This window comes from Mauremys reevesii, linkage group 6 (genome assembly GCF_016161935.1).
Source record: "Mauremys reevesii isolate NIE-2019 linkage group 6, ASM1616193v1, whole genome shotgun sequence".
In the NCBI taxonomy this organism is placed as follows: Eukaryota; Metazoa; Chordata; order Testudines; family Geoemydidae; genus Mauremys; species Mauremys reevesii.
The window spans coordinates 78,146,083-78,155,691 of NC_052628.1; the positions used below are offsets into that span (position 1 = coordinate 78,146,083).

General features: G+C 42.8%; 1 protein-coding gene across 1 annotated transcript; it reads right to left on the reverse strand.

Moving 5' to 3' along the window:
* Positions 1–2,501: 2,501 nt before the first annotated feature.
* On the reverse strand, positions 2,502–8,085 carry HINT1 (histidine triad nucleotide binding protein 1). Its single transcript, XM_039542881.1, has 3 exons — positions 7,915–8,085; positions 4,540–4,644; positions 2,502–2,798 (listed from the first exon to the last, which is right to left on the reverse strand). The coding sequence occupies exons 1-3, from the start codon at positions 8,023–8,025 to the stop codon at positions 2,634–2,636; spliced, it is 381 nt and encodes a 126-aa protein (XP_039398815.1). The 5' UTR covers positions 8,026–8,085; the 3' UTR covers positions 2,502–2,633.
* Between the last annotated feature and the right edge of the window lie 1,524 nt (positions 8,086–9,609).

A 9,609-nucleotide genomic window follows, 5' to 3' on the forward strand; every position in this document is an offset into this window, starting at 1 on the left:
CTCTCTGGCCTTCCCATCACACACATCTTCCACCCTCTAGCTGCTGAGACCATCACCCTTGTCTGTTTTGTTGCCCCTGCAATCCACTCTTCTGAGTCCATCCACTTATTCTCCCTTTTCCATCACAAGATTTTTGTCCTCACTGTTTCTCCCTGTGCATCTGTTTTGTTTTTCTTATCCTATTGCTCCCTCTGGTCTGTCTTCACCTGCCCTACAACTTCCACATATTCTATGTTCCCCATCACACATGAAACTCTCATTCACAAATCTCTCTCATCCATATCTATCCTCAAGACCCACTTCTTCCATGATGGCTCTGGGAAGTTGGCCAACCTAAGAACGGATTTTTTGAGATTGTCAATGGGTATTTAGGTCAGAAAACAATATAACCCCCACTAGATATAAACCTTTCATATATTTTGACTGCAACACTCTTCCCCGCCCTTCATGGGTTGTTTGTTTTCTTAAACTAAACTCCCTAAGGCAGTAAATAAGTCTTCCTGTGTATATACAAAGCACTTAGATCATTATGGATATTGTTGGAATACAAATAGGACCCAGATTGTGGTAACTATTTCATGCTGAGAAAGGTTGGACGAGAATTGTTATGGACCTTGGCAACTACTTTCTATGGATCAGATGGGAGTTAGCTCAGATTTAAACAATAGGCACACCCACCCGCACATTACATGGCCAGTAGAGCCACATGTTACCCCTGTGCTGAATTTTCCCCCAACGTATCTTAATTCACAACTGGACCTGAAGAAAGTATCCAACACACAACAGTATCACACCTTAACAATAAAGCAGAAACTCATAACTGAAACAATAAAACAGGGCTGCACTTCAAGTTTATTAGCCCCACTCCTTCTGGCAAAAACCAAAAGAAATTGTCATTGTTGTTTTTCCCAGATAACCAAAGAAGAAGCAGACTGAATGAAAACTCTATTTAAATCCACAGCTAACAATTATATTCAGATAAAAGGCTAACACAGCACCCAAGATAAATTGTTTGTTTAAAGAATCAACTTCCAGCATACAAGAAAATAAAAAGACAAAGAAACAAGAAGGAGACAATATATAAGATAACTAAAGTCAAAGTGAAGGCGGCTAGTACAAACGAGTTATAATTCTTTCACAATTGCTTGTGTACATTGGTCAGCTGTACTCCAGCAGGCCTGCATTGCTCAAGAATTAAGGCCCACATCCATAAGAGTATTTATGTTCCAAACTTCCACTGAGATCAACGAAAGTTAGGAGCCTAAATAAATACTTTTGTGGATCTGGGCCTTAGCAAAGAAATGTTGAATCTCTTACCTTGAGGTGAGAGCTCAAATTCAGCCTTGGCTATGAGTAACAAAGTTTTACCTTAGGTTGTTATAACAGTGGGTTTTGTGGTGCCCTGTGTAAAGAGAAGTGTCCAGGAGTATCCAGGTGTATCTCACATTTGTGACTGCCTTCCCTCTCCCATACTCACAATAGCCTCTAGTCACCTCAGAAAATGCTTGCAACTCATTCACCCAGCTGTGCTAAATCTTTTCTTCATCGGTTCATCCATCCACAGTACCAATAGCTAAAGACTGACAGAAAGGGTAGCAGCAGGGATGCAAATTCAAAAACTTGAATCAAGACCAGACATAATGAGAAACCATCTTCAGTTTGGGGTAAAAAGAGAAACTGATGAGAAAGAGCTATTAGTTGCACAAGGTGGGATTCAGGTGTGTGAACAGGGCTGTATGGAGCCCCACAAGTGGCACTGAAATAAGTTCAACACAGTTACCTCCTAGTGGACAACTTATGTGAAATGGGTTGGTGGATCCAGTGCACTTCTCTCTCTAACAATTTGCCAAAGGCTGAATGAATCTAGAAAAAGGAATTCCCTTTTCACCTCTCGAAGCAGTTTCTCTAAAGGCACACTGGGTGGAGGTGGGAGGGGGGGGGGGGAAATATAGCAAAAAATTCTACTGTTCATGCAGTACATGTTCTCCAGATAAGAGAACTTTACTCTGCCAGTGCTGACAATCTAGCTTCTTACACAAGCACTGAATTCATTTAGAGCGTTTAAGGAAAACATGTGTTTTTCTTGGTGTTAGAAACAGATAATCCTGAAAACATGAACCAGTTCTAAGGAGAAATTTTCAGGTTTGCAATAATAGCTGTGGGAGTATTTTAACCACATATACATCATTTAGATATTTCTCAGTTTTAATGGCAACCTGCCCTGCCTCTGTGTGTATTGTTCCTACAGTGTTCAGGAAACTGAAGAGGTACGCTCTTGATGAGATATTAAAGACTGGATGTACTAAACAAAACTTTCTTCATATCCACCCTTATCATACAGTTTGCCACATTCAGTGAAGCAAGTTACTGAATGCAGTGTAAGCATTACTACATATTCACATTCAGGAAAGATATTGATAGAAACAGTTTTGTAAGCAAAAACAGGAATTTAAAAAAAACACACAGAGATGATGTTATATGCTATAACTTTATTGTGTGAGCATTGCTGAAAACTTTTATTGCCCTTAACACATTCAACCAGCTTTTTCTGTAAACAGTAGTTGGATTCTTGGGCAATGTATTAAATCTATACAGGGATCATTTCCACATAGAATGCTGATTCTTGCTGCAACTTAGCCAGGAGGCCAGCCTAACTGACGTCCACCAAGAACATGGAGATGTATATGATAGACAGACTGCCCACCATCTGGCCCTTCATTCACGACCATTCGGTATCCCTTGGTCAGGCCCAATTCAGCAGCACACTTCTTGCCAACAATCATTAAATGCCCAAGAAGCTGAAAGGATTAAAAGGGAAGGGAGAGAGAAAAATCAGCCACAAAAAAAATTGTGAGCAATTTGAAGATTAGTTTATCAGTTATGTGGAATAACTGGTAAAAAAACATCCTCCAAGTGAATTTTAAAAACTACAGCGAAATGAAACTGCATATAAGATCAAGAATCTTATTTATAAAATAGCTTTTTTTTTAAAAAAAAAAGGGGGGGGAGTTTAGAGGCAAGTTCCAGCCAATGGAAGTCACAAACAGCCAGCACCTCTCATGATTAGGCCCTTTCGTTCCTTAGGCAATGAAGAAAAATCCAATTAAAAAAAAAAGTTGACTTATCTAGTATATGTTCACAAAGACTTGGGGACCAATTTTCAAGACAGCTGAGACCTAGTTCTCATCATTTCAGGCACTTCTTGCCAACCCTAACAACTCACTCCAATACAAGATGCCACAAACCCTTATTTTCCATATTAGAACAAGTATAATCTAGTGTAGGACAGAAGGATGGACATTGGAATATATTTCAAACAAAAGCAATATTTTGCACTAGAGACGTGCATTTCTAAAGCTACATAATATTTTTCGTTGACTGCAATAGCAGCCTAGATACAATAGATGCTGTTCAAATGCCTAAAAAGGAGAAAGAGGCCATGCACCAAAGAGCATTCTAGCATCTACAAAAAGTTACTGCCCTAATGAGACTACAATCTATGACCACTATAAGCTACGAAATGTAATGCTGAGCCATGGTTCCAGAAAAGGTGATTCAGCCTGTAGCTCTTTATAGTGCGAAAGGGGTCAAGAACAAAACATATTCTGATCAAGCGTAGTTAACTTCCTAATACTAAATACACAGCACTTTCATGATTCACCTGAACAAATTTCACATCTGGACTTCCATTTCTTTGGATTTCTTTCATTTTAAAATAAAGTCACTCCTCCCCCAATACACCACTTTAAGCATTAAGCTGTTTTATCAAAAGCATTGGAACAAATTATCTAGGGAGGTTATAGAATCACTATCATTGGAGGTTTTAAAGGACAGGTTAGACAAACACCTGTTCGGATGATCCTGATAATGCTGAATTCTGAGTGAGTGCAGGGGACTAGACTAGATGATCTATCAAGGTCCCTTCCAGTCTTACACTTCTGTGATTCTATGGTATTATAATTGCCCACCAGGAGACTGAGAAGGCATTTCTCTAGCTGAGTGACCAATGATTCAGAACGGAAAATTACACCTGATGCCAATGCAAAGCTGATATGTTCAATGAAAGGAGAAACAGTAGAGGAACATTATCTCCATTCCAAGGTTTTGTTTTTTATTTTTAGGCAGACTTGTACCAACTTCCACCAGCTCAACATTGTAATAACTTATTCAACAAAGAGCGTGGCAGAACCGATTACAGGGTACTTCTGCCAATGAACATTTTAAAGGATGACACCCTATCATAGTCCTAGGTCAGGTGGTCTCAGAGCAGCTAATGAATTATTAACAATGTCACTGCATCTTGAGTGTGTGAATTGGTCATTTAATATTTTAAACTTTCAGAGCTTTTGTTTTAAACCTATGTCGTAATAACATTTAAAGTTGGAGTTAAAGCACAATAGGCACACATTGCACCTTTCAGGCAGAAAATAAAACAAGATTCCTGCCTTAAAAAACTAATAGTTTTCATATATTATAATGGTAGATTCAATGTAGATAGAATTTATATGTTGTAGTGTAATAAACTTTCACAATACTTACAGATTCATCTGAATCTTCTGCTTCAGATAATTGGACAATAGGCTTCTTAGGAACCACTAGGAAATGTGTTGGAGCTTGGGGTGAAATGTCATGGAACGCAAGGCACTGGAGAAAGAAATGATTAAGAGCTGAAGCACTAACTTTTTAGGTGAAAATAAGCCCCATATACAAATCTGAACATCTCTTTGCTACCCACACCCCTACTGGTACAAACTGAAGTTGAGATGGTAACTTCAATAACTTTCCAAAATTAGCGCTGGTTACTTGATATCCCTTAAAATGTAGTTAGCAAAAAGAGGAAAACTTTAACTCAAATTAACACAAAATGCCCACATACAGAGGCCTACAAAGAACAGTTTTTAGTATGAACAAAGAACATTGGTTGGTTTATTTTCAGGAATTACTTACAACTATTTCTAAAGCATTCTAAATAATAAAAAGGAAATTTTCAGGCAATGAACTTTGCAATTTATTCTTTTCACGGCTGTACCTAATAACTAGTGGAATTAGTTATATTTGCTCTTTGATATGAATGTACATATCACTACAATTTGCTACTATTCTACACATTTTTAAAGACTAAGTATTATAACAGATATCACATGAATGCAAGTAGTGTAACTGAAACACAGATGACATCTTTTTTTCCCCCATCTCTTTGGAACTGTAATCTCACATCAGTCCAGTATCCTATCTGTCACCAGAAAATGACAGAGCCTTCAGAGGAACAGACTCCAGAGTGGACTTACAAAATAACCCTATCTAAAGAAGCTTTTTCTTAAGCCTTTAGGGTATGTTTTACCTAGTAGCTGGCAGAGTGCTTTCCAGGATGGGCAGACAGCCATATGCTAGCTCTATTTGAGCTAGTGCACTAAAAATAGCAGTGCAGCTGCAGCAGCTTCTGAGCAAGTACCCAGGCTGCACTGTACTCAGGTGGCTTCAGACAAGGCTTGTAAGTGAAAAACAGGTTCAAGTATCATACTGAAATGTAAGTACAATATTTATAAAATTAATCAACTGGAAAATTATTAATGAAAAATAATTACTTTCTCATTTTTACCAGATAATTGTGTGCTGTGACACTTTCGTATTTCTGTGTCTGATTTTCTAAGCAAGTAGTTATTAAGTGAGGTGAAATTTGGGGTACACAAGATAAATCAGACTCCTGAAAGGGGTTCAGTACTCTGGAAAGGTTGAAAGCCACTAAATTAGCGGATTACACTGAAACATCCTTTAATCCTGCAAGTTTTAATTCCTTAAGAGTTATAACAAGTTTCCTCTTCTTATCACGTAAGAGATGATGATCACATAATTACTTAAGCGTCCCAAAGTGTTTTAAGACTGGAAACTGGATTTCTCCCTATTTCTCATACTAGGTTATTTATTGTCAGCTCACCTGGCAAATTGAATAGCACACTCATTTTACTATACTGACTCCAGCAATATGTCCTCTACAGCAGGGGTAGGCAACCTATGGCACAGGTGCCGAAGGCAGCCCGTGACCTGGTTTTCAGTGGCACTCGCATTGCGCCCAGGTCCTGGCCACCAGTCGGGGGGGCGTGGGGGGGGCTCTATATTTTAATTCAATTTTAAATGAAGCTTCTTAAACATTTTAAAAACCTTATTTACTTTTCATACAACAATTGTTTAGTTATATATTATAGATTTATAGAAAGAGACCTAAAAACGTTAAAATGTATTACTGGCACGCAAAACCTTAAATTAGAGTGAATAAATGAAGACTCAGCACACCACTTCTGAAAGGTTACCAACACCTGCTCTACAGTTTACCATCATTAGAGGCAAAGTTTCTTGAAACTTTCACATAGACAAGGAGAAAGTAATACACTTATATACACATCTTGGTTGCAAAGCAGCAGCACAGAAATTGCTTCAGAATCTACTTCAAAACCATTTAATGTTCTAGAATGAAACTTCCCCTCAACAACTGTGATATTATCCTGACCTATTAAGATATTGGCTCTTCAACTGTCATTAGCCATACGGGTCAGACAAATGGTATATTTTTCAACAAGAACCCATCTTCAGCATTGCATTTATATAGGACCTGATTTTCACAACCACAGAGCAACCACAGCTTGCAATGATTTCAATGTTCAGTGTCAACCCCAGGTGGATTCAGTCAGAGTCAAACTGCTAGATAAAAGATCTGGATTATTATGTTGCTCTAGTAAATATGCAATTTTTCCTAACTGTAGGAGTCAAAATCAGGAGACATGCCATTAAAAATGAGCCAGATCCAACAGGTACCAGTGCCAAATTAGGATTTTGGTTGCTGTCTCATAGCAGGATGGCTGCGTATTTTAATGGTACAAATTCTAGATTTGTGGCTAAAAGATGGTATGATTCAGATGCCAGATCAGAGTTCGTGCAATGCTGCTTCAGACAGACACACCTATGTCTTGATTTTTAAAATACAAGAGTGGTTAAACATGAATTTAGATCACTGAAGCCCAATACAGGCTGAATCCAGTGCTGGGTCCAAGTGTTGTCAGTACTACCATGCCAGGATGAACTGTTGTCTTGCAGGGTCTGCTAGATTGTTATGGGGGGGGGTGTTTGTTTTTTGCTAAAGGAGGAGCAGCTAAACTTATTATTTAATAAGTAAGCAATGCAATCTATGAGGGGGAGGGCAAAATGGCTGGATCACACAAGATCCGGGGAACAGATGCAAGTATTTATTGCACTACTTGTACCAGCTAGGATCCATTAAGGTCCAGAAGGGTTTTGGTTTTGTTTCAGAGGGCCCGCTACACTTCTCTATTTACGCTCTGGAGAGGGGGCTGTGGTGACCAGAAACAAGCGATCCGTGATCCAGGGTGTGGCAGCACCGCTGCACCAACAGGGAAGCCGTGGAACCTGGAGGGCTGGGATCAAAACCTGGCTTCCCTTTTCCCACAATTGATTATTACAAAAGGTGCGGCTGTTAATCAGCGCAGCAACACCGCCGCAACGAGCTCGGGGAATGGCCGCAGTTTCAAGCCCGCTGTCCCAGCTGGGGAGGCCGAAGAACAGCGAGCTCTGACATGCACCACAGAAGCGATTGTGCATTTCACGCCTTTAGCCCGCGTTTCCTCTCGCCCCGCAGCGAGCCCTGCACCGTTAGTTACGGGAACAGCCCACGGACCCCCCGCCTGCCAGTGACAGCCCGGGGAGCCCCCCAGCCCAGCACCCCGCGTGCAATGCCGGGCACACGCACACCCCCGCGCCCGGGGAGCTGCTGCCAGAGGAGGGCACCACGCAGCAGCAGCCCCAGCCCGCAACCCGCCTCCCGCCCAGGCAAGCGCGGGCGCCCGCAGCCGTTGCTGCAGCTGCCGCCTCCCCCTCCAGCCGCGCGCCGCACGCAGCCCCCACCTGCTCGTCCTCGAAGATGATTTTGGCCGGGATCTCCTTGCGGATGATCTTCCCGAAGATGGTTTCGCCTCCGGGCCGGGCGGCCTGCGCCTTGCGGATCTCGTCAGCCATCGCTGCTGCCGGCTCGGCTCGGCTCGGCCCCCTGCGCGCTGAGCCCGTCCGCCCGCCCGCCCACTGGCGCTGTGGTGACCTACCGCCCGCCCCCTGGGAAGGCCCCGCCGGCCTCAGCCCACGGCATTGGTGCTCTCGCCTGCCCATCAACCTGTCCCCGCCCTGCTGGGCCCGGAGTTAAAGGGGCAGCGGGGTGCTTCTTGCCGTGCTGCTGGGCCCTGTCATTGCTATTAAACATTGTCAGGTGACATCGGGGCCCAAGTGCAGGGCCTGGTCCTGCGGACATTTACTCCCATGTGTGATTGTGGGACTGATCCCGTGAGCAGTTATTCACATTGCAGGGCCAGGTCTGAGGTTGTCTTAAAATGTGCTTTAGCCAAACAAACGTGAATAGTTCCGACACTTTCTTATTCCAGCAGTACCCGCTGGCTTTGGGGTTGTTGGTGTGGTTTTTTAACCGGAAGTGGCCCGTTCATTCTGTGACAAGGCCAGGGAATGTAGCCCGTGGATTGTGTGCTGCTTTTCAATCTACAGTGCCACTGCCACTGCTATCAATGGGAGGAGAGCAAAAGTAGAAAATGGAAAGGCCCCACTTCTGAACCTGACTCTATGGCAGTGGATCCCTGTGCTCATACGAACCCCACACGATGTAATTGACTTCAGTGATTATTCCCAAAAGCTCTCACCCTAGGAATCAGCACACAGACTGAGAGGCTTGGCCACGTATTGTTCTATGGAATATAGAGAGAAGATCTAGTAGTTTCTGGAGCTCCTGCTCAAAAGAAGTAAATGGATGGTTTATCTGCATATCTATGGAGCAACTGAGCCTACCCAACTGCCCTTGCACTGCCCCCAAAACTTACCTGCATGTCCATAACTGTGAAATATGTCCATCCTCTGTGCACACTTCCCCTTGCTAAGCAGACTCACAGCAGTTCTGCCCGTTCTGAGCAGGGTAAGGCCATATGTATGCTATAGAGTTAAGTCAACTTAAGTTTTGTCAATGACAGTAAGTTGTTTTAATGGCATCGGTGGAGTATATTCACACTATGCTCCTTGCGTCGACTGAGCACATCCAGTCATTGTATCGGCAGAGAGAATGTTGCATCGTGGGTAGCTATCCCACTGTGCAACTCGCCACCCTCTGCTGCTGGAAGTGGATCATGGTGCATTATGGGGATGTGCTCGCTGTCCCATGATGCAGTTCTTTCCATCCCATCATGGGCTTCCTACTTCATTTTGCTCCGTTTTTCAACAATCCACAGTGAACTGTGCACCTGCCATCTCTGCCTGACAACATAGATCCTGAGCTGCTGACCATTCTGGTGATGAGTGTGCTGAACACAACGCATCTGGTCCTGCAGTATTACATGAGCTGCAAAAGAGAGAGTGTATCAGTTATGCCTGCCCCGCTGTCTGCCATGGAAACAAATAATTCAAGATTGCTGCTGGCATTCACAGAACAGCTTGGCATGGTAGAGTGTCGGCACTGGGCTCAGGAAAGAAGCACTGAGTGGTGGGACTGCCTCATGATGCATGTATGGGATGACGAGCAGTGGCTGCAGAACTTTCGGATGCACAAAG

Excerpts from the sequence above, each read along its gene's own strand:
- HINT1 (XM_039542881.1), bottom strand. The coding sequence starts at position 8,025 with ATGGCTGACGAGATCCGCAAGGCGCAGGCCGCCCGGCCCGGAGGCGAA. Across the intron at positions 4,645-7,914 it reads TCATCTTCGAGGACGAGCAG|TGCCTTGCGTTCCATGACAT; the intron begins GTGGGGGCTGCG and ends TTCTTTCTCCAG. Across the intron at positions 2,799-4,539 it reads CAGAAGATTCAGATGAATCT|CTTCTTGGGCATTTAATGAT; the intron begins GTAAGTATTGTG and ends TAATCCTTTCAG.